This window comes from Cetorhinus maximus, chromosome 7 (assembly GCF_964194155.1).
Source record: "Cetorhinus maximus chromosome 7, sCetMax3.hap1.1, whole genome shotgun sequence".
NCBI lineage: Eukaryota > Metazoa > Chordata > Chondrichthyes > Lamniformes > Cetorhinidae > Cetorhinus > Cetorhinus maximus.
This window is the reverse complement of record NC_135885.1, coordinates 73,170,383-73,195,220: the sequence shown is the minus strand read 5'-3', so window position 1 is coordinate 73,195,220 and position 24,838 is coordinate 73,170,383. Positions and strand designations below refer to the sequence as shown.

General features: G+C 42.6%; 1 protein-coding gene across 1 annotated transcript in view; it reads left to right on the top strand.

Moving 5' to 3' along the window:
* Nucleotides 1-24,838, top strand: part of LOC144682415 (disks large homolog 2-like) — a 1,267,833-nt gene that overhangs the window by 1,107,564 nt on the left and 135,431 nt on the right. The window contains exon 17 of the mRNA XM_078544824.1: nucleotides 653-829. Within this exon, the coding sequence (XP_078400950.1) occupies nucleotides 653-829 (177 nt within the window). The remainder of the gene's footprint in view (nucleotides 1-652; nucleotides 830-24,838) is intronic.

Below are 24,838 nucleotides of genomic sequence, written 5' to 3'. Positions count from 1 at the left end.
ACAACAATAGGTGCTGCAGTAAGATGCCAGATCTCATAAATTCTGGGCTGATAACTTTGTGTGTAGCACTTTTGGGGTAGCTGAGGATATCTTCGTTATTGAAACCAGTAAGCACCACCCTTAGGCAAGTGATTTCTACATGTTGACCCCAAAGAATTAGCGTAACTTTTTGAAATTTGAGGCATAGTTTTGATGCAACTGTGTTTCCATTTAAAATAGACCTCCACAGTCCTGACATTTTCCCTTTGTAGCCACTTTTCTGTGCAACCTGGATCTGCTGGATTGGCAGGTGAGAAAATCCTAGACTTCATCGTTAAATAGATGGAAGAGCTGTTCTGTGATTTGCTTTTAGGAGATAACATGAGGGTATGCGGGTGCATTTCCTCTTAACCTCTTCTGTCCATGAGCAATACTACCCACATTCAAATGAATAGCTCCTCATAAATGTGACCAGCACATTGGTTATGAAATATATGTCTTGAGGCTGTAGGGCACCTATCATTGTACATTATTAAGTATCATAGTAAAAAAAAACAATCAATACTATCAATATATCTCGAATCTAAATAATGATATATGCTTAAAACAGAAAATAACTTCTTTGTGTAGCAATAAATGCAAGACTTAAAACCCTTTGAAATATGTTTTTCAGAGCTCTATTTGACTACGAAAAAACCAAGGACAGTGGTCTTCCAAGTCAAGGTCTCAGCTTCAAATATGGAGACATTTTGCATGTTATCAATGCCTCTGATGATGAATGGTGGCAGGCACGAATGGTTACACCTGAAGGAGACAGTGAAGAGATGGGTGTTATACCAAGCAAAAGAAGGTTCATAAATCTAGAATTTTATCTCTTATTTTCTGTACAATTGAATTCTGAGAAGACTAGTTTATTGTGATAAATATTCCATCTTCTAATTTTCCAAAACCTAGCTTCTGAAGGCTACATTTATAGTGGGAGGGATACAATATAAGAAGTATGTCCACCTATCGAAAGAGACTCAATGCATTTAGTTTTTCAAATCTAATCCTAATTGTATTATATTTCTGTGTTCAGTATTATGTTTTCATTTAAATATATCTATAAGCTGTTCAGAAGCCTTTTCTTTGACATCCAGTAACAAACTATAATTCCTGCAATGTGTTGAAGCAGAAGAGAAGAAAAAAAATCTGCTTTGTAATCCTTTTGGAAACACAACTTCGTGTGATGTACCTTATTAGTTGACTCAACAATGTATTGATACAACTGTATATATCTTGACAGTACAGTTGACAATTGGCAAGACCACACTAAGCTTGTTTTTACAATGCTCCATGTTTTCCAGTTTTGAGAGTAAAAGGGCGTTAGTTTGTATGTTGATTAGCTCATGTAATAATATTAAATGGTGGCAACATAGCTCACTTTTCATTTTTTTAAAATTAAGTCCTGGATTTTAACTACCAACAGAATTCTGGTGGGAAACCGTATTAGTGAGTTTATTTCCCACCTACAACAGAATGAGACTCTTCCAATTGTAATAGCCAACCCTCATTTAAATCCTGCCAGCTGACTTCTCGCTGCCTTCTGACTGTGTAAGTGGCAGGATTAACCACTAGGGCACCCAGTTATAATGGTGGAGGTGCGGGGAGAGCAAGATCACAGCATGGTGGCTGAGTAAATGGAATTAAGGTGCAGAACAGCAGCCAAGATGAGTAAATGGAATTAAGGTGCACAACAGCCCTGATTTGATTGAATGACAGAATATGCTCAAGCAGTTGAATAGCCTGCTTGTGAATCCTTTGGAGTACTTCTGCTCCTTTTGGCTCCACCATGAAAGTTAAAAAAAAATCTTTCCTACCTGGTGGGTTTGGTTAAAATTGTCCCCAAAATCTATCTTATGCTTTAGCTGCAATTTATGAAAGAGTTACAAAACACTGGAAATATAATGATCTCTTAAAACCTCACTGAGTATCAAAGCTGTTGCATCAAAACCCAAACTCAACCTATGCTCACTTTCCTCAACTGCATATTTGCCTTATGGCATGAACTAGCCTCTTGCCAAACTAACTTGGCAGGGGTTTAGGAATCAAGAGATAATATCAGAGAGGAATACCAAGGAACACAAAATACTGGGAGTGATAGATAGCACTAGAATAAGGAATAGCAAGTTAATAGGTGGTGTCAGAGTAAGGAAGAAAATAGTACAGTCTAAATCAGGATTACTGTGCATGTATGTGAAAGCACAAAGTGTGGTAAATAAGATTGGTGAGTTACAGGCACCGATTGCCATTTTGTGGCTGTATCAGAGACCAGGCACAAAGAATGGAAAGACTAAGTGTTAAATACTCCAGGATACAGTTAGGAAAGGAAGAAAAGGGGGATGGGTGGCAGTACTGAATAAGGAGAGCATTGCAGTGCTGGAGAAAGAGGAGAAAGATCCCAGAGGAGTCAAAGACAGGATCTATTTGGCTAAAGCTAATGAACAAAGATGGTGCAATTACATTGTTTGGTGTAGCCTATAGAATACCAACTTGTGGGAAGGCTGTAGAGGAACAAGTTTGCAAGGAAATTACTGAGAGGTGCAAAATTTATAGAGTAGTTATAATGGGGGACTTAAATTATCCAAATGTAGACCAGGATAGTAGTAGTGTAAAGGGCAAAGAGGGGTAAGAGTTCCTGGAGTGTATGCAGGAAAATTTCTAACAGCAGTACCTTTCCAGTCCAATGAGAAAGGAAGCACTGCGAGACCTGCGGTTCCTCGGAATGAGGTGGACCAAGTGGATCAAATGTCAATAGGAGAACATTTAGGGGACAGTGATCATTGTATCATAAGATTTAGGCAGACAATGGAAAAGGACAAAGATCAATCCAGAGTAACGATTAACTGGGGAAAAGCCAACTTCAGTGGGATAAGAATAGATCTGGGTCAAATTATTTAGAGTCAAAGGTTGGCAGGGAAAATGGTAGCTGAACAATGGGCTTACCTTCAAAAAAGAGAGAGTGCAGGCACAGTCAAGATATATTCCCTTGAAAGAGAAAGGTAGGGCAAACAAAGCCAGAATTCCTTGGATGACAAAATAGATAGAAATCAAAATAAAGAAGAAAAAGTATGCTTATCACTGGAGTCAGGTGGAAAATATAATTGAGAACCAAACTGAATATAGAAAGTTCAGAGGGAAGGTGAAAAGGCAAATAAGAGAAGCAAAGTGGGAGTATGAAAAGAGACTGGCAACCAACATAAAAAGAAATCCCAAAGTCTCCTATCGGCATATAAAAAATAATAAGGTGGTAAAAGGGGGAGTAGGGCCAATTAAGGACCAAAAGGGGGATTTATGCATGGAGGCAGGGGGCATGGCTGAGGTGTTAAATGAATATTTTGTATCTGTCTTTACCAAGGAAGCAGGCCATGATGAAAGAGGAGGTAATTCAGACACCAGAAAAGTTTAAAATGGATATGGAGGAGGTATTGGGTAGGCTGCCTGTATTTAAAATTGATAAGGAATGAGGACCAGATGAGATGCATCCAAGAATATTGAAGAAAGTGAGAATGGAAATTGCGAACACGCTGGCCATAATTTTTCAGTCTTCCTTAGACTCAGGGGTGCTGCCAGAGGAGGACTGGAGAATTCCAAGCATTACCCGCTTGTTCAAAAAGGGGTGTAAGTATAAGCCCAGAAACTACAGGCCAGTCACTTTAACTTTAGTGGTGGAGAAACTTCTAGAAACAATAATCTGGGACAAAATTAATAGTCACAAGGGCAAATGCAGGTTAACTAAGGAAAGCCAGCATGAAAATCATGTTCAACTAACTTACTGGAGTTTTTTTGAAGAGGTAACAAAGAAGGTTGATGAGGGCTGTATGGTGTACATGGATTTCCAAAAGGTATTTGATACAGTGCCACAAAACAGAGAAAAGTTGTAGTTCATGGAATAAAAGGGACATTAGCAGCATGGATATGAAATTGGCTGAGTGACAAGAAGCAGGTAGTAGTTACTGTATGTCTTTCAGGCTGGAGGAATGTTTGTACTGGAGTTCCCCATAGTCAGTGTTGGGACCCTTGCTTTTCCTGATAAGTATTTTTTTTATTTGTACATGGGATCCAGGCATCACTAGCTAGACCAGCATTTATTGCCCATCCCTAATTGCCCTTGTTCAGAAGGCATTTAAGAGTCAACCACATTGCTGTGGGTCTGGAGTAATGTGTAGGTCAGATGGCAAATTTTCTTCCCTAAAGGACATTAGTGAACCAGATGGGTTTTTACAACAATTGGCAATGGCTTCATGGTCAACATCAGACTTTTAATTCCAGATTTTCATTTAATTCAAATTTCACCATCTGTCATAGTGGGATTTGAACCCCGGCCTCCAAAGCATTAACCTGGGTCTCTAGAATACTAATCCAGTGACAATACCACTATGCCACCACCTCCACATTGCCACTACAACCCAATGTCCTTGGTGTACAGGGCACATTTTCAAAGTTTGCGGATGATACAAAACTTGGAAGCATTGTGAGCTGAGGAGGATAGTGTAGAACTTCAAAGGGACATAGACAAGTTAGTGGGATGGGTGGACAGGTGGCAAATGAAGTTCAATGCTGAGAAATGTGAAGTGATTCATTTTAGTAAGAAGAACATCGAGAAACAATATATATTAAATGGTACAATTCTAGAGGGGGTGCAAGAACAGAGGTACCTGAGTGTATACGTGCATAAGTCATTGAAGCTAGCAGGATCAGTTGAGAGGCATTTAATAAAGCATACAGTATCCTAGGCTTTATTAATGAGGACATAGAGTACAACAGCAAGGAGGTTATGTAGAACTTGTAGAAGAAACTAGTGTGGCCTCAGTTGGAATATTGTGTCCAGTTCTGGGCATGTGCTTTAGGAAGGATGTGAAGGCATTGGAGAGGGTGCAGAAAAGATTCACAAAATTGGATTCAGGGATGAGGAACTTCAGTTGTGAAGATAGATTGGAGAAGTTATGCCTGTTTTTCTTGGAGAAAAGAAGGCTGAGTGGAGATTTGATAGAGGCATTCAAATCATGAAGGGTCAGGACAGAATAGATAGGAAGAAACTGTTCCTACTTGTGAAAGGTTTGAGAACAAAAGGGAACAGATTTAAAGTAATTGGCAAAAGAAGCAAAAGCTTTTTCATGCAGCGAGTGATTAAGGTCTGCAATGCACTGCCTGAGATGAGAGTGTGATGGAGACAGGTTCAATCAAAGCATTCAGAAGGGAATTAGTTTGTTATCTGAAAAGGGAGAATGTGCAGGGTTATGGGAAGGAGGTGGGAGAATGGCTCATTCATGGAGCTGGTGCAAGCATGACGGGCTGATTGGCCTTCTTCTGCATTGTCACAATTGTGTTTCTGAGATCAGTGAGCTGACCTGTACTGGGATAAACTCAAACCTGAATAGAGTTACCCAGCTGTTATGGAGGAATAGTTTTAAATTATCTCTATTTAGTAGTGATTTATAAATTTTCGTACAATTGCACTTTATGCTTTGGCAATGTTTCAAATACAGGAAATGGATTAACTGTAAAATTAAAGTGTTAGGTGTTAAACAGTTATGGATTTAGTTCATGCAAAAAAATCACTTGCCATTGAAAAGCAAAAAGTAGAAATTACTGTCAGTAATGTTGTAGGAACACTGAAGATTTGAGAATCATGGGAGCAGTTATCAATTGGTGCAGATGGGCATTCTGTTATGCACTCTGCCTGTTTTCCTTTCTAGTTGTACAATCTTGTTAAGGGATCATAAAATAATGTCACTGATGATCATTTCTACACCATTTTTAAACTTAGTCAGTAAACATTAAGATTTCACTAAGTTCCTTTGGCCATGCATAAGCAAGGCTGTTCACATCAAGAATCCTATTTGATCTTGAGCTGAACTTCCAACCCCATTTCCGTTCCATCACCAAGACTATCTACTTCCCACTTTGTGATATCACCCATCCTTGCCCTGCTTCAGCTCATCTGCTGCTGAAACCCTATCTATGATTTTGCTACCTCCACACTGGATTATCCAAATAGTCCCCAGGCTAGTTCTGCATCTTTCACCCTCTGTAAATGTGGGCACATCCAAAATTCTGTTGCTGAATTATAACTTGCACTAAGTTCTGTTCACCCATCACCCCTGTGCTTCCTGAACAACATTGGCTCCCTCCTCCAATTTAAAATTCTCATCCTTGGGCTGCATTTTCCCATCACAAATTGGGCCAGGATGGAGGCTGGTGGGAGAAAAAAGTGGCTGCTGTTCTACGTGGCCAAAACTTCCACCTCTGTTCCCACCACCAATGGACTTTATGAGGTTAGAGTTGAGAACCGCAAGGTTTTCATAAGGTTTTCATTGCAAGTTTCATGAGGCTAGGGCCTCAGAACAGGACACATCTATTAAGAGGTCAGTTGATGCACTTAAATGCTTAGTAAAAACCCATTTGTCAGCCGTTTACAACTTTGTTGCAGGCGGCCGGACTTCAGAAGCCCTCAGTGTTCAGACACAGAGGGCAGATGTGCAGCAGGTCAGAGGCGAGTCAGCAAAAAAAAAAAGAAAACTTTTCTGCAAGCTAGTGGTAGGCCATCTAATGTGTAAAAGTGTTCACTCCCTGGAGTGAAAAGCTGCAGGAACACATCAAAGGACAGGGGACGATGTAGAAGGCAGAAATTTGCCACCTCAGGGGGTCATCATCTTCTTGCCATCACTTGGGCATCGGGTCACTGATCAAGGCTACAATGGACCTCACCTGACCAACAGGTAGGGTGCAGCTGTAAATAGATGCTTCATCCTCAGAAATAAAGACCATTGAAGCTGCAGAGAAGCAGCATGCACACAAAGGAAAGAACTTCACGCATTAGGAGGCCAGAGGAGAGGGATGAAGGCCACCAGGGAGAAGGAGATACTATTGTAATAGTGTGGCCTTGCCTCCTATTAGTAATAGAGTTGATCTGCAGACAGCTTTCTAAGTGGAAACATTAGGTTAATTTACAATACAGCCAGCAGCAACTACATGTGTGTATTCAGCTCCATCCCAATCTCTACACTGACTGTGCAGGTAGCCCGTGCTGCTAACACATTGGTTTACACAGATCATGACTATTGTTTAAGGTACAGTCCAATAAATACAAACCATAATCACTACATTCCTCCCCCTTTAACTTTGCTGTACGTATTGTATTTACCAGTATACTTATCTCATGACATTATAATATTTACACAGGTCATGAAATTTACAAGTTCAGTCTTTCAGGTAGTTTCCTGGTTCGCGTGGAACGTCGCAGCTCCATGACTTCAGATTCTTTTTCAGGAACCACATTCTCTGGAACTGCATAAACATCAGGTACCTCAGTGGGCACTTGCAGTTCAATGGCTTCCGCTCTGATAAATACATCAGGCATGTTAGTCCTTGGTGGAACATCTTCAACAGGAAACATTGGTTCAGTAATGGTTACAGGTGGTACAATATCTTGTTGTGGTATCTCTTTTTTTCTTAAATGATCCATGTGCTTACAGGTGATCCAGCCTTCCACTTCCACGTGATATAATGGTCCGGTCACAACTTATTTTATCCGGTAACCACTTCGGTCCTCCACTGAAATTCTTCACATATATCCAACAGAAAATTGTCTCTCATGACTATGCAAGTCATGCACAGCTTTTTGATTTCCTTGACTCTTCCCTGCCTTCCCCCCCAAATTTGGAAATATTAGGCTCAGTCTTGTCCTAAGACGGCATCTCATCAACAATTCTGCAGGTGTTGCTCCTGTCGTCGTGTGGGGGGTTGTTCTGTAGTGGAAAAGAAAGTGTGCAAGTTTGGTGTCCAACGAATCCCCTGTTAACTTCTTCATACCCGCCTTAAAAGTTTAAGCTGCCCTTTCCGCCAGTCCATTTGATGGCAGATGATATGGTGCAGTCTTCGTATTGGTGATACCATTTCGGCTGATATATCGTTGGAACTCAGTATTTGTGAATGCAGTGCCATTATTGGATACAACTACCTCTGCCAGTCTGTGGATGGCAAAGCTCTGGCGTAGTTTCTCTATTGTCGCGCCCGACGTTGGTGACTTCACCTCATCAACATCCAACCACTTGGAATGGGCATCTATAATTGGTAGAAACATGGTTCCAAGGAAGGGTCCGACATACTCGATGTGTAACCGCACCCAGGGTCTACCAGGCCACTGCCATGGGTGCAATGGGGCTACCACTGGCAACGTTTGTAGTTTCTGACATTGCACACAGTGCTTTACCACATTTTCAATATTGCCATTCATCCCTGGCCACTATAGGCAACTGCACACTATGATCTTCATTCAGGAGATCCCTGGATGGGCACTGTGTAGCTTGACTAAAAGTGGCTCTCTTCCCTTTGGAGCAACTGTTACCCATGCATCCCACAATAGAATGCCATCTTGACTGCTCATCTCATGTCTTCGGTTGAAGAACGGTTTCATTTCATCAAAGACTGGCTCCTGGGACCAACCATGTAACATTTGGTCTCGTACTCGAGATAGGACTGGGTCCCGACTTGTCCAGGCTCGGATCTATCTGGCACAAACTGGCAAGGAGTCTAGAAAATTTAACTGTAAAACGAGTTCCTGTGGAGCTGAGACGTGTTTGTCATTCTCTTGTAAGGGCAGGCAACTCGGCATCGGCATTTGCGATGTGAATGCCAGGCCTGTGTACAAAGGTGTATTTGTAAAGCCCATCATTGTATTCTTGCTGAGGCTATGGGTGGTATAGCCTTTTCCTTGCTAAACAAACCCAACAATGGTTTGTGGTCTGATACAATCGTGAAATGCCACCCATGCATGTATCGGTGAAATTTTTCTACACTAAAAATATCGACAGACCTTCCTTCTCCCATCTGGGAATATCCTTTTTCAGCTGTGGTAAGTGTCCTGGATACATAGCCTATTGGCCACTCTGTGCCGTTGTCCATTCTATGAGATAGTACCACTCCCACTCCATAGGGAGATGCATTGCATGTTAGCACCAAGTTTTTCATCTGGTCATAATGCACTACCAGATTGAATGAGTGTAACAGCTGTTTCACTTTCATGAAAGCCTCTTTTTGGGGTGTCTCCCAAGACCAACGGTGGTTCTTTCTTAGCAGTAAATGCAGAGGGACCAGAACTGTAGATAAATTAGGTAAAAATCGCCCATAATAAATTGTTCGTTCCTAAAAATGATTTAAGTTCAGAAGCGTTCTTGGGTGCAGGTGCCTCTCTTATTGCTTTAATCTTCTCTTCAACCAGGTGTAACCCCTGAGAATCTACCCAGTGGCCCAAATAGATTACTTCCTTTGCTTGAAAAGTGCATTTTTCTTTTTTCAGTTGCACTCCTGCTTGTAAAAAACGTTTTAAGACTTCCTCTAGGTTCCTTTTCAGTGAATCCGGTTATCAGCACATCGTCTAAGTAGACTAAATCCTGGGGTAATCCCTGCGGTAAGCTTTCCATTGTTCTCTGAAAGATGGCACAGGCTGAGGAAACACCAAAAGGTGAGTGTTTATATTGGTACAACCCTTTATGGTTGCTAATTGTAACGAATTCCCAGGAAGCATCGTCCAACTCTAATTGGTGATACACGTGACTCACATCAACCTTTGTAAACGTTGTCCCTCCTGCTAGCTTGGCATATAGGTCTTCAATTTTTGGAATGGAGTACCTGTTCAGTTTGGCTGCTCTGTTGACCATTAGTTTATAGTCCCCAAAAATTCGGATGCTTTGGTCTGGTTTAAGGACAGCGACTATGGATGCTGCCCATTCTGAGAACTGAACCACTTTTATGACACCTAACCTCTCTAACCGGTTCAGCTCAACATCAACCTTCTCTCAGGGCGTATGGCACCGGTCTTGCTTTCACGAAGCGATGGGTTGCTTCTGGATCCACGTACATCTTGGCCTGCAGGCCTTGGATTTTTCCCAGTTCGCCCTTGAAGACGGTGGCATACTTTTTAAGCATCTCTGGTAGCCCTCTTGCGCTCAATTGGAAGATTTCAGACCAATTTAATTTAATCTCCTTTAACCAATCTCACCCAAGAAGGCTTGGCCCTTCACCTACTACCACCATCGTGTGCTTATTGGTTTCTATAATGGATAATTACTCTACTGATACCTTTTTCTTGGATTCCTTTGCCTGTGTACGTTTTCAACTTGGCAGATGGTTGTTCCAAATTTAATTAATGTTCACCATTATTTAAATATCTGAAAGTGTGTTATCCAATTACAGCAGTGGAAGCGCCCATTTCTACTTCCATTTTTAATGGTTTGCCATTCACTTGTACTGTAACATATATTGGCTCTGTCTTCCCAACTTTCATGTTGAACAATGAATAAATTTCAGAACTTGTTGTTTCAGGCTCTTCTACACTGTAGATTTCATTGGGCTTCTTCTGTTGTTTGCAAGCCTGGTTAAATCTGTGCACAGTCTCGTTATATGTCCACTTCTGTGACACAAGTAACATTCTTTTTTTTTAAACTGCCAATCGCTAAAAGAGTGATTATTTCCACAGCGATTGAAGTTGTTCTTCGATTTAGCTGCTAAATTATTCCTTCTTATTTTTCAGTTAGCGGGGGCTGTTTCCCGCTTCGCAGCAGAGACTCTCTTTTCCGTGCCACTTTCGGCTGACAGTTCCCGCCCAATATGTAGTATGGTGCTATTTTGCGCCCCTTATATTGCTTGTGAATCTCTTAGTGCTTTCCATGGCCAGCACTATTTCTAACGCCTTCTTAAAATCCAGATTCACTTCAGCCAGCAATCTTCTCTGAATAGCATCTTCTTTCACACCACACACTAAACGATCTCTGAGCATGTCGTTCAGAGTCTCACCGAACTCGCAATGTTCCGTTAATTGCTTCAAATTTGCCACATAGCTAGCAATTGTCTCACCTGGGGCTCTATTTCACCAATTGAACCTAAACCTCTGCATTGTGACTGAGGGCTTGAGTTGAAAATGTGCCTTCACAAGCTCTACTAATTCTCCGAAATTCTTCGAAACTGGGGCACTGAGGGCCATCAAACTTTGAGTCAAACTGTAGGTTTTGCCCCCACAAGTACTCAAGAGGATCACTCACCTCTTCTCTTCTCCATAATTTTGCTTGCTTGAAAGGAGAACGCGAGGCTTCTATATATTGAGACCAATCATCTGTGGCTGGCTCAAAAGGATCGATTCTACCAAGCTGTGGCATTTTGGGTGAGTATATCTTCTGTTATTTTAAATGGGCATTGATACTCACAATCATTGGGTGAGGTACAGTACTGATTCCTATTTATCTTGATGTATCCTCGTCGCCAGTTTGTTATATTGTGGCCATACCACCTATTAGTAATAGAGTTGATCAGCAGACAACTTTCTAAGTGGAAACATTAGGTTTATTTACAATACAGCCAGCAGCAACTACATGTGTGTATTCAACTCCATCTCTATTTCTACATTGACTATGAAGGTAGCCCACACTGCTAACACTTTGGTTTACACAGATCATGTGATCTTACATCACAGGACTATTCTTAAAGGTTTAACAAAACATTTAACAAAACCATAATTACTACGCTATCCTCAGCACAAAAGTTGAGGTGTAGCATGCATCCTGTCTCTCCTCAGGCGTGTGAGTTTTATAAGGTCTTTGCTCAAGCGCCTGTCCCTTTGGTGGAAGTCTCACTGAACTTTCCAGACTGTAAAAGCTCATTAAAACACTTGCAGCACTGTATCCAGGCTTGCCAAACGGTTCTGGTGGCACACCACAATTTGCAACCAAGCCCTTTTTGTTGTGCTGGGAGAAGAGGATGTCCTTGAGTGCCTAGAGATCTGCATCCAAAAATCTGGGGGCAGCCCTGCCCCAGCTTTTCTGGCTGCTGGTCTGCTGGAAAGTCCTGGCATTGGTGTGGAAAAGTTACAGAAGTTAAATGTGCTTCTGTTTTATTCAGAGTATAGCATCAGCAAGGAAATGTTGCAGTAATGCTAGCAACTAGCCAGTTGTAAGTAACAGACAAATGATGAGTGCATGCCTCATATGCAAGAGTGGCTGTGTGCAAGCCACCATGATATGGCTCCCTGCTGTGTGGCAGGGTTTGTAAGTAGTTGACCTTATTCAGCTCTTTACTCCATGGGATAGTGTGCAGTTTGCTGCCCCAGGGAATTGTTCATTCGGAGGCTCCACATCTTTAACATTTTCACATGGGAAAAGCCATTTATTTAATTCTGACTCATAGGTCCAGAGTTATGAGCCACTGACAGGTGGGAAAGCAGGTGGGTGGACTCAAATTAAGGCACCATGCCATCAGCAGTGTGCCTACCCACCCCTGCCACGTTTTTATGGGCAAGAGTGGCAGGGTCAGGACAGCTGCCTGCCTGTGATACAATTCAGGCCTTTAAGAGGGCAAATAATCTGCTGCCGCTCCAATTTAATGGATGGTGAAAGAGGCTTGCACCCAACGTGCAGTCCAACAGGTTTGTTCCTGTGAACTGCTGGCCAGTGAAAGGGGGGTGCGATTTGTCCCTCCCAATCCCCCTATGCTAATCTGAGGCCTCCCACAGTATTTTGATCCCGGGTCCACTCTCCCCACTGCACTGTCCAGAGAAACATAGGAGCAGGAGTATGCCATTCAGCCCCTCAAGCCTGTCCCACCATTCAATAAGATCATGGCTGATCTGCCCCAGGCCTCAACTCCTCTTTCGTGCCAGCTCCTCATAACCCTCAACTCCCCGATATTTCAAAAATCTATCTACCTCCTCTTTAAACACTTTCCGTGATCTAGCCTCTACAACTCTCTGGGGTAGAGAATTCCAGACATTCACTGCCCTCAGAGAAGAAATTCCTTCACATCTCAGTTTTAAATGAGTGTCCCCTTATTCTGTAACTATGTCCCCTAGTTCGAGATTCCCCAACTAATGGAAACATCTTCTCAACATCTACCCTGTCAAGCCCCCTCAGAATCTTGTATGTTTCAATAAGATCCCCCTCATTCTTCTAAACTCTAATGAATAAAGGCCTAACATGTTTACCGTTCTTGATTAGTCAATCCCTTCACCCCAGGAATCAGCCGAGTGAATCCCTTTTGAATTGCCTCCAATGGCAGTACATCCTTTCTTAAATATGGGGACCAAAACAATACTCGGTACTCCAGGTGCGGCCTCACCAACATCCTGTACAGTTGTAACAAGACTTCCCTATTTTTAAACTCCAGCCCCCGAGCAATGCAGGCCAAAATTCCATTTGCCTTCTCAATTACTTGCTGCACCTGCATGCTAACTTCTTGTGTTTCGTGCACAAGAACACCCAGATCCCTCTGTGCTGCACTTTTTTGGAGTCTCCATTTAAATAATAGTCTGCATTTTGATTCTTCCTATCAAAGCACATGACCTCACTCTTTCCTACATTAAACTCCATCTGCCAAGTTTTTGCCCACTCACTCAACCTGTCTATATCCCCTTGCAGATTCTTTACATCACAACATGCCCTCCTACCTATTTTTGTATCATCAGCAAATTTGGATACATTACACCCTGCCCCCTCCTCCAAGTCATTAATATAGATAGTAAATAATTGAAGCCCTAGGACTGATCTTTGTGGCATTCCATTAGTTACATCCTTCTGACTTGAAAAAGACCCATTAATCCCGACTCTCTGTCTTCTGTGTGTTAACCAATCCTCAAACCATGCTAATACATTACCCCCAATACCGTGAGCTCCTATCTTGCGCAATAACCTTTTATGTGGCACCTTATCGAATGCCTACTGGAAATCCAAATACATTAATCTACCAGTTCCCCTTTATCAATTCTGCTTGTTATATCCTCAAATAACTTTAGCAAATTTGTCAAACATGATTTCCCTTTCACAAAACCATGTTGACTCTGTTTGATTGTGTTAAGCTTTTCTAAATGTCCTGCTATTTCTTCCTTAATAATGGACTGTAGCATTTTCCCAACGACCCACATTAGGCTGACTGGCCTATAGTTTCCTGCTTTTTGTCTCCCTCCCTTCTTGAACAGGGGCATCACATTAGCGGTTTTCCAATCCACTGGGACCCTCCCAGAATCCAGTGAGTTCTGGAATATTTCAACCAATGCCTCCATTATCTCTGCAGCTACTTCCTTTAAAACCCTTGAATGCAGGCCATCAGGTCCTGGCGACCTGTCTGCCTTTAGTCCCATTTGTTTGTCAAATACTTTGTCCCTCGTGATAGAGACTGTTACAAGATATTTCCTCCCATTAGCTCCTTGATTATCTGATATCTTTGGAATGTTTATAGTGTCCTCCACCGTGAAAACCGATGCAAAATATTGGTTTAAATTATCTACCATTTCCCTGTTCCCTATTATCAATTTTCCAGTCGCATCTTCCAAGGTCCCACGCTCACTTTAGCTATTCTCTTTCTTTTTATATACCCGTAGAACCTCTTGCTGTTTGTTTATATATTTCTTGCCAATTTACTTTCATAATCAATTTTCTTCCTCTTTATTAGCTTTTTAGTCATCCACTGCTGGTTCCTAAAAAATTGCCAATCCTCTAGCCTACCACTAGTTTTTGCTGCTTTGTATGCCTTAGTTTTTGATTAGATACTCTCCTTGACTGTCTTTGTTAACCACAGGTGTTTCATCCTTCTCATCGAGTCTTTCTTTTTGACCAGATTAAATCCTTGCTGAGCATTATGAAATATCTGCTTAAATGTCTGCCACTGTTCATCCACTGACCTTCCCGTTAGTCTATTTTCCCAGCCCACTTTAGACAACTCTTTCTTCATACCGCTGTAATTTCCCTTATTTAAGTTGAGGACACTGTTTTGAGACCCGAGTTGCTTGCCCTCAAACTGAATTTGAAATTCTACCATGTTGTGATCGCTACCCCCTAAATGATCCTTAACTACAAGATCTCTTATTGATCCTACCTCATTACACATTACTAGATCTAAAATAGCCTGTTCCCGGGTGGGTTCTGCGATGTATTGCTCTAAGAAGCAATCCCTGATGCACTCTACAAATTCGTCTTCCATGTTACCCTTGCCGATCTGATTTGTCCTGTAAATGTGCAAATTAAAATAGCTCATGACAATTGTACTGCCCTTGTTACACATCTCCATTATTTCCCAACTTATACCTTGTCCTACGGTGAGGCAACTCTTCGGGGACCTATAGATGACTCCTATCCGTGACTTCTTCCCCTTGCTATTCCTTATCTCTACCCAAACTGATTCCACATCACGATCTATTTCACTACTCACCACCACACTGATACCTTCCTTTATTAGCAAAGCTGCCCCACCTACTTTTCCCTTTTGCCTATTTTTCTGGAACGTCGAATACCTTTGAATATTGAGTTCCGAGTCTTGCTCACCCTGTAATAGCTATCAATTTATATCCATTTATTTCTATTTGTGCGGTCAACTCATCTATCTTGTTACAAATGCTGTGTGCATTCAGATAAAGAGCCTTAAGCTTTGACTTTTTACCATTATTCCTCATTCTGGTTCTAATTTCTGCTGCATTCTTCTGCTTATATTTTCTGCCCCTTCCTGTCACACTTTAATTATCGTTGGCCTTTTCACTACCCTGCACCTCTGTTCTCTCATTTCTTTTTGATTTTTTAAACTTCTCTTCAATTGAACCCTCACCCCCACTAATTAGTTTAAAGTCCTACCCACAACCCTAGTTATACGATTCGCCAGGACACTGGTCCCAGCATGGTTCAATTGAAGCCTGTCCCAATTGAACAGCTCTCTCTTTCCCCAGTACTGGTGCCAGTGCCCCATGAATTGGAACCCATTTCTCCCACACCAATCTTTGAGCCATTTACCTCTCTAATCTTATTTACCATATGCCAATTTGCATGTGGCTTAGTTAGTAATCTGGAGGTTATTACCTTTGTGGTTACGCTTTTTAATTTAGCCCTGAGCTGCTCGTAGTCCCTCAACAGAACCTCTTTCCTAGTCCTACTTCTGTCGTTGGTACATGTGTGAATCACGACAACTGGATCCTTCCCCTCCCTCTCCAAGTTCCTCTCCAGCCCAGAAAAGATGTCCTTAGCCTTGGCATCAGGTAGGCAACACACCCTTCAGAGAACTCTCTGTCTTTGCTGCAGAGAACAGTATCTATTGCCCTAACTATGCTATCCCCTATTACTACTACATTTCTCTTTTCTCCCCCAACTTGAATGGTGCTCTGTATCATGGTGCTATGGTCAGTTTGCTCATCCTCTCATCCTCCCTGTAGTCTGTGCCCTTGTCCACACTGGGAGCAAGATCGTTGTATCTATTGGACAAAGGCACTGGCTGAGGCTCCTCAAAAGCTAAATTCCAGATCCCCATACCTGCCTCACTCGCAGCAACACCCTTCTGTTCCTGACCACGGTCCAAATTTTATCTAATTAATCTAAGGGGTGTGACCGTCTCCTGAAACACACTGTCCAGGTAACTCTCCCCCTCCCTGATGTGTCACAGTGTCCTCAGCTCAGACTCCAGCTCATCAACTCTGAGCCGAAGTTCCTCGAGCCGCCGCACTTGCTGCAGATGTGGTCACTGTGGATTGCACTGGCGTCCACCAGCTCCCCCATACTACTGCTGCAACACATCGCCTGCCCAGCCATCTCTATTCTATTTAATTAATTAATTTGGGTATTAAATATTTTAAAAGTGAATTTCTTAACTGTACACTTCAGCTGTAATAACGTCTCCTTACTTAAACCACTTGGCCAATCAAAAGAGACACAGAAGAGATACCCACTAATCACCTACCTGTTTTCCTGTGACATCACACTTCGGCTGTCAGGTAGAAACAGGTTTAATGCGCTCTCTGCCGCCGGTTTTTATCTCCTGCCGCCGCTGCCCTTCTCATGCAGGTCCGCTCTCCGTGTGTTGCGCCTCCCTCTCTGCTGCTGGTTTTTATCTCCTGCCAGCACTGCTCTTCTCATGCAGGTCCGCTCTCCGTGTGCTCATGGTTGATCATCCACTCCAATGCCCTTTTCCCACACTATCTCCATATCTCTTTACGTCATTGCTATTTAGAAATCTGTCCATCTTTAAACTTTACTTTAAACATACTCAATGGCCAGGATTTACTAGCCCCATCGTGGCAGGACCCACTGAGGGAGATTTGGTGACCCTGCCAGGAGTCCATTGACTTTTGGCAGGACTGAATGATTCCGGAGGTGGGCGGGGCTGAAAAATCCCCCCTATTGACTGAGCTTTCACAGCCCTGTGGGGTAGAGAATTCCAAAGATTCACACCCTCTGAGTAAAAAAAAACTCCTCATCTCAGTCCTAAGTGGTTTCCCCCTTATTTTGAAATTGTGCCCCCGGTTCTTACCTGCATCTACCCTATATATTCCTTTAAATATTTTGTAGGTTTCAATGAAATCACCTATCGTTCTTCGAAACTCTGGAGAATATGGCCCAGTAGTTTCCCTAATCTCTCTCCATAGGACAGTCCTGCCATCCCAAGAACAAGTCTGGTAAACCTTCTTAAGCACTCCCTCAATGGCAATAATATCCTTCCTAAGGTAAGGGGACCAAAACTGCACACAGTACTTCAGTTGCGGTCTAACCAAGGTTCTATGCAATTGAAGCAAGACTTCACTACTCCTATACTCGGGGGAGGCAGTGGCAAAGTGGTGTTGTCACTGGACTAGTATTTCAGAGACCCTGGTAATGCTCTGGGGACCCAGGTTCAAATCCCACTATGGCAGATGGTGAAATTTGAATCCAAAAAAAACCCAGGAATTAAAAGGATGATGACCATAAAACGATACTGAATGCCATAAAAACCCTTCTGGTTCACTAATGTCCTTTAGGGAAGGAAATCTGCTGTCTTTACCTAGCCTGGCCTACATGTGATTCCAGACCCACAGCAATGTGGTTGACTCTTAAATGCCCTCTGAACAAGGGCAATTAGGGATGGGCGATAAATGCTGGTCTAGCCAGCAAAATCCATATCCCATGAATGAATGAAAATAAAGCCTCTTGTGTTAAATGCTAACATACATTAGCCTTCCTAATTGCCTGCTGCATCTGTATATTAGCCTTCAATGACTTATTAACAAGGACACCAAGGTCTGTTTGTGCTTTCTAATCTCTTACCATTTAAGGAATACTCTGCACATCTGTTCCTCCTACCAAAGTGAATACCTCACATTTTTCTACACTATTATTCCATCTGACGTGTTCTTGCCCACTCACTAAGTCTGCCCAAATCCTCTTGAAGCCACCTTGCATCTTCCTCACAACACACATCCCCGGCTTTATGTCATCTGCGAACTTGGAAATATTACTTATGGTCCCCACACCCAAGTCATTGATACATATAGTGAACAGCTGGGGCTAACCTCCTGTGGAGGACTTTATCAAAAGCCCTCTGAAAATCTAAGTGAACTATGTCTACCAATCCCCCTTCATCAATTTGTTAATAACATCCTCAAAAAACTCCAACAGGTTCATCAAACATGCTTTCCCATTCATAAATCCATGTTGACTATGCCAAACAGATTGTTATTATCCAAGTGTCCATTTATCACATCTTTTATAATACAATCTAGCATTTTCCCTATTACTGATGTAAGGCTAACAGGCCTGTAGTTCCCTGTTTTCTCACTCCTTCCCTTCTTTTCTTAAATAGTGGGGTGACATTTGCTACTTTCTAGTGCAGCAACCATTCCAGAATCTATAGAATTTCGGAAGATGATCACCAATGCATCCACTATCTCCATAGCTACCTCTTTCAGCACTCTGGCATGTAGAATATCAGGTCCCAGGGACTTATCAACCATCAGTCCTATTAATTTCAGCAATATAACCTTCTTACTAATACTGATTTCCTTCAATTCCTCTTTCTCCCTAGTCCCTTGGATCTCTAATTCTGGGAGATTTCTTGCATCTTCCTCAGTGAAGACAGACACAAAGTAATTATTTAGTTTCTCTGCCCCAATTTCTCTGTTCTCCATTATAAATTCTCCTGACTCTGCTTGGAATGGACCCACATTTGTCTTAGCCAAACGTTTCCCTTTTACGTACCAATAGAAGCTTTTACAATCTGTTATTATTTTTTACTAGTTTACATTCATTCTATTCTCCCTTCCTTTATCATTTTCTTTGTCCTCCTTTGCTGTATTCTAAAATGTTCCCAGTCATCAGGTTTACTACTATTTCTGGCAACTTTATAGGCCTTTTCTTTTAATCTTATACAATCCTTAACTTCCATTGTTAGCCACAGTTGACTGGCTTTTCTTTCTGGGTTTTTGTGCCTTAAAGGAATGCATAGTTGCTGTAAACTATGTAATAATTCTTTAAAGACTATCCTTTGCTTATGTATGGTCATATCTTTTAATGTATTTTCCTAATCTACCTCAGACAATTTCCCCGTCACATCTTCATAATTTATTTTGTTCAAATTTAACACCCTGGCTTCTGGTTGAACTACCCCACTTTCAAACATAATGTAAAATTCTATCATATTATGGTCACTCATTCCTAAAGGTTCTTTCACAACAAGGTTATCAATAAGCCCTTTTTCATTATGTGAAATTAAATCTAAATAGCCTGTTCTCTAGTTGGTTCCTCAACATACTGCTCTAGAATCCATCCCTAACACACTCCAGAAACTGGTCCTCCACAGAATTAGTGCTCATTATGTTTACCCAAACTACATGCAGATTGAAGTTGCCCATGATTACTGTATTACCCATGCTACATGCTTCTCTAATCTCCTGATTAAAACCATGCCCCACACTTCACTACTTTTTAGTGGCCTATAAACAACTCCTGCCAATGTTTGCTGTGCCTTGCTCTTTCTTAGCTCCACCCAAACTAATTCCACATTTTGTTCTTCTGATTAGATCCTCCCTTACGAATGTACTGATCCCATCCCTTATTATCAGCACAACACTGCTTCCTTTTCCACTTTGCCTGTCCTTTCTAAATGTCGAATATCCTTGAATATTCAGTTCCCAGTCTCAGTCACCCTGCAGCCATGTTTCTTAGATGCACTTAGATCATTCCCACTAGCCTCTATTTGTGCCTTTAATTCATCTACCTTGTTACGAATACAAACATATACGAACATCCAAATTAGGAGCAGGAGTAGGCCACTAGGCCCCATAAGCCTGCCCTGCCATTCAATAAGTCCATGGCTGATCTGATTGTAACCTCAACCCCACATTCCTGCCTACCCTGATAACATTTCGCCCCCTTATTAATCAAGAATCTATCTAACTCTGCCCTAAAAATATTCAAAGAATTTGCTTCCACCGCCTTTTGAGGAAGAGTTCCAAAGACTCACAACCCTTTGAGAGAAAAACTTTCTCCTCAACTCTGTCTTAAATGAGCGATGCCTTATTTTTAAACAGTGACCCCTAGTTCTAGATTCTCCAAGAGAAAACATCCTCTCCACATCCACCTTGTCAAGACCCCTCAGGATCTTAAAGATTTCGATCAAGTCGCCTCTTACTCTTCTAAATTCCAGTGGATACAAGTTTAACCTGTCCAACCATTCCTCATAAGACAACCTACCTATTACTGGTAATAGAACTCTGAACTGCTTCTAATGCATTTACATCTTTCTTTAAATAAGGAGACCAGTACTGTGCAATACTGCAGATGTGGTCTCACCAGTGCCCCATATAACTGAGGAATAACTTCCCTACTTTTGTAATCAATTCCCCTCACACAATAAACGATAACATTCTATTAGCTTTTCTAATTACTTACCGTAGCTGCATACGAGCCTTTTGTGATTCATGTACAGGACACCCAGATCCCTCTGAATCTCAGAGCTCTGTGATCTCTCACCATGTAGATAATGGACAGAATTTTGTGGCCCCGTTTCGGCGGGGACGAGGCCGTGAAATGCGGCGAGACATTCTAAACCTCATTGGTTTTGGCAGGAACATAAAATCCCACTTCGGTAAAATTTCGCCCAATAAGTTTCTTTTTCATTCTTCCTGCCAAAATGGACAATTTCACGTTTGCCCACATTATACTCCATTTGCCAGATCTTTGCCCATTCACTTAACTTATCTATGTCCCTTTGTTAGCCTTCTTATGTCCTCTTCACAATTTACTTTCCTACCTATCTTTGTGTCATCAGCAAATTTAGCAACCATATCTTCGGTCCCTTCATCCAAGTCATTTACATGAAATGTAAAAAGTTGAGGCCCCAGCACTGGTCCCTGTGACACATCACTCGACACATCCTGCCAACTAGAAAAAGACCAATTTATGCCAACTCCCTGTTTCCTGTTAGCTAGCCAATCTCCTATCCATGCCAATATGTTACCCCTTATACATTGAGCTTTTATTTTCCGCAATAACCTTTGATGTGGCACCTTATCAAATGCCTTCTGGAAATCTAAGTACAGTACATCCACCCTTTATCCACAGCACATGTGACTCCTTCAAAGACCTCCAATAAGTTGGGTAAACACGATTTCCCTTTCACAAAACCATGTTGACTCTGCCTGATTGCCTTCAATTTTTCGAAGTGCCCTGCTATAACATCTTTAATAATAACTTCTAACATTTTCCCTATAACGGATGTTAGGCTAATGGGCCTATAGTTTCCTGTTTGCTGTCTCTCTTCCTAAAGGAGTTATATTTGCTATTTTCCAATCTAATAGAACCTTCCCCGAATCTAGGGAATTTTGGAAAATTAAAACGAATGCACTCCCTAGCCACTTCGTTCAAGACCTTAGGGCGAAATGCATCCAGACCCAAGGAAAGCTGCATGCATTCAGGTAGAGTGCCCTTAAGCTTGTATTATTGACATTATTCTGCATTCTAAGCCCAGTTGATGCTCGCCTTAGTTTCGCCTGCCTTCTAATTTCACTTGCTACTTTTCTACTTCCCGTTACCAGCTTTATTTTCTTCCAATTTGAGCTACCATCAGGTTCCCATCCCCCAACAAGCTAGTTGAAACCCTCCCCAACAGCACTAGCAAATCTCCCTGCGGGGATATTAGTTCCAGTCCTGTTAAGGTGTAACTCATCCTGTTTGTACAGGTCCACCTGCCCCAGAACCGGTCCCAATGCCTCAGAAATCTGATGCCCTCCCTCCTAAACCAATTCTCCAGTCAAATGTTCAATCGCCCAATCCTGCCATTCCTAAGCTCACTAGCACGTGGCACTGGGAGTAATCCTGAGATTACTGCTCGAGGTCCTGCTTTTTAATTTCCTTCCTAACTCCCTGAAATCTGCTTTCAGGACTTCATCCCTTTTCCTACCTATGCCAATGGTACTGATGTGGACCACGATCTCTGGCTGTTCACCCTTCTCCAGAAGGCTGTCCTGCAGCCGCTCTGTGACATCGGCAAAAGGGAGGCAACACACCATCCTGGAGTCACGTTGACTGCCACAGAAACACCTGTCTGAGCCGGTGACTATCGAATCCGCTATCACTACTGCTCTTTCACTGTTTTTCCTCCCCTTCTGTGCCGCTGAGCCACCAGTGGTGCCACAGACTTGGCTCTGGCTGCATTCCCCTGAGGAACCATTACCCTCAACAGTATCCAAAATGGAAAACCAATTAGCAAGCAAGGTAGACTCAGGGGACTCCTGCATTAACTGCCTGTTTCTCTTAGACTGCCTGGTGGTCAACCATTCTCTCTCTGCCTGTATGGTCCTAACTTGTGGTGTGACTACCTCCCTAAAAGTGCTATCCACACAGTTCTCTGCCTCACGGTTGCATAATAGTGACTCCAGCCACTGCTTGAGTTCCAAAACCTGAAGCTCAAGCTTCAGCAGCCAGTGACACTTCCTGCAGATGTGTTCATCTAGGACACATGGTGACTTCCCACATACCGCAGGATGTACATTCCACTTAGCACAGCTGACCTACCATACCGTAACATTAAAAACTATTTATTACAATTCAAATGAGTAGAATAACTTACCAGTTACTCACCAATCAGCTTCTTCTCCTGTTCTAAAGTAAAAGTCAGTTACTGAAGGTTGCAAAAAGGTAGAAAAAGAAAGGAGCACCTCCTTCCCCTAACTCCCTCCCTCACTCACCAAACTCCTACTTTACACTCTGTGTCCCCAAAGTAGCATTCTCAGTGCAGTTGAGGCAGCACTGAGGAAGATCTCTTCTGATGCTCACTGAAAAACAACTGATTCAAACTCCTGAAAACCACTTTAAGCTTGCTACCTAATTAACTAGCTGCAGCTGCTCTCAAAGAGCTTGGATACCTCTTTTTAAGGCTGGAATAAAACTTAACTTCTCTTAACTTAAGGAGTAATTTTTAGTTAATTGCTAAATTAAAGAAAAAAAAACTATACTTTAGATGGGAATTAAACCTTAAAACTCACTCAGTCGCCGTCTCTCAGTGCAGCCCAACATGCCCCCACCCCCATTCCCCTCACCAGGGCCTGCCAGCCGAGCCATGGCAAGATCCCAGACTTACCTGGATTCAGGGTCATCCATGTCTACTTTTCCTCCTGGGCCTCCTGCAATACCAGCGGTGTCCACTGCTCCTGCTGGTGCTCTGGTAGTGCAGAGCTGCTGGCAATCAATTGGCTAGCCACTCTTTGAGGCTGGATATACTCCTGGAGATAGGTGAAACTCCTGTCTCACAGTAATTAAAAGCCTGTTGCCCAAAAAATTAAAGCAGGGTGAGCCAGCCAAACAGAAACTGGTTCACCCCTGACATTTATGCTGGAGCGCCAAGACCCCACTAAGGGAGGGGACTTTCCAGAGCATATTACAAACAAAATGCAGCAAGAGGGGCAGCAGAACAATTTTTTCAGCCATCTTCCAGACACTTGCCAGCACTTCAAGCAGAGTTCTAATTGACAGACATTGATCTTCTACCCTGCCCATTCTGGGATCAGCCCACCTCCATTCCTGCCTCGTGTCTGCGTGTTTGGGCAGCAAACCTGCCTGTAAGCTCATGAAGGGCCTGACCCCAGCAATATCACATCCAATGCTAGTTTCCAAATGGAGGCAGGTTTGCTATCCGGAATTGAGCCAACCCCGCCCCCGCATTTCCCGTTGCTAATGGAAAAATCTAGTACTTTGTGTTCATACACCTCAATGGGGTGAATTTTGTGTGGAAGTTGGAACCGCTGCACCCACCGCACTTAAGTGAAATCCGGCATGTGACACTGTGTCACCATCACACTGGTCTCTGATAAAACAGAAGTCAGGTGGGCTCAGAAATCGGCAGCTCTCCCAATGTTTCAGAAAAACAAATTAACAAACTGTTAAACTTGTTAACAGGCAATAGACTGAGACTTCACATTGTCCACACCACTTTTCAGTGGGTGTATGTGAAAAATGTTCAGATGGAGTAATGCCAGGTATGAGGAGTTTTGTAAAAGCAGATAGAAAGGCTGCAAGCAGGTCTATAGCTGACTTTAGCATAAGGATCTGTTGGTGAAGGTGGGAGAGTTTGCCAGAGTTGTAAGTTGCTTTAAGTGTTGTTTTGAGCCTTCAGTGGGAGATACTATCAGGGAAAGGCGCCAAGAGACAGGACTAAAGTGAATTTCCTGAACCCCGTATTGGACCCTGAGATTGCTGTGCCCCTCATGGGCATTGTTCATTCTGGAGGAGGTCCTCCTCCAGTGAGGAAGAGAGGAGGACAGCGGGGTGGGCAGCTAGCCAAGGACAGGGGTGCCCTGTGATCCAAGAAGTTGTGGAACCTTCTGCTGAGCAAAGAACTGCAGAGGAGGGACATCAACAGCAGGCAGGCAGAGGTAGGCAAAGGAAACATCCTGCCAACAGAGTATACTGGCATAGGATGACATACCTCCAAATGTCAGAGTGCCAGTGCTTGAGAAGACTTTGTCTCCCCAGGGAGACAGTCACATCACTGTGTGACATGTTGGCTGGAGAGATTGCCTCAAATTGTCTTGGTGGACAACCTATGCCTG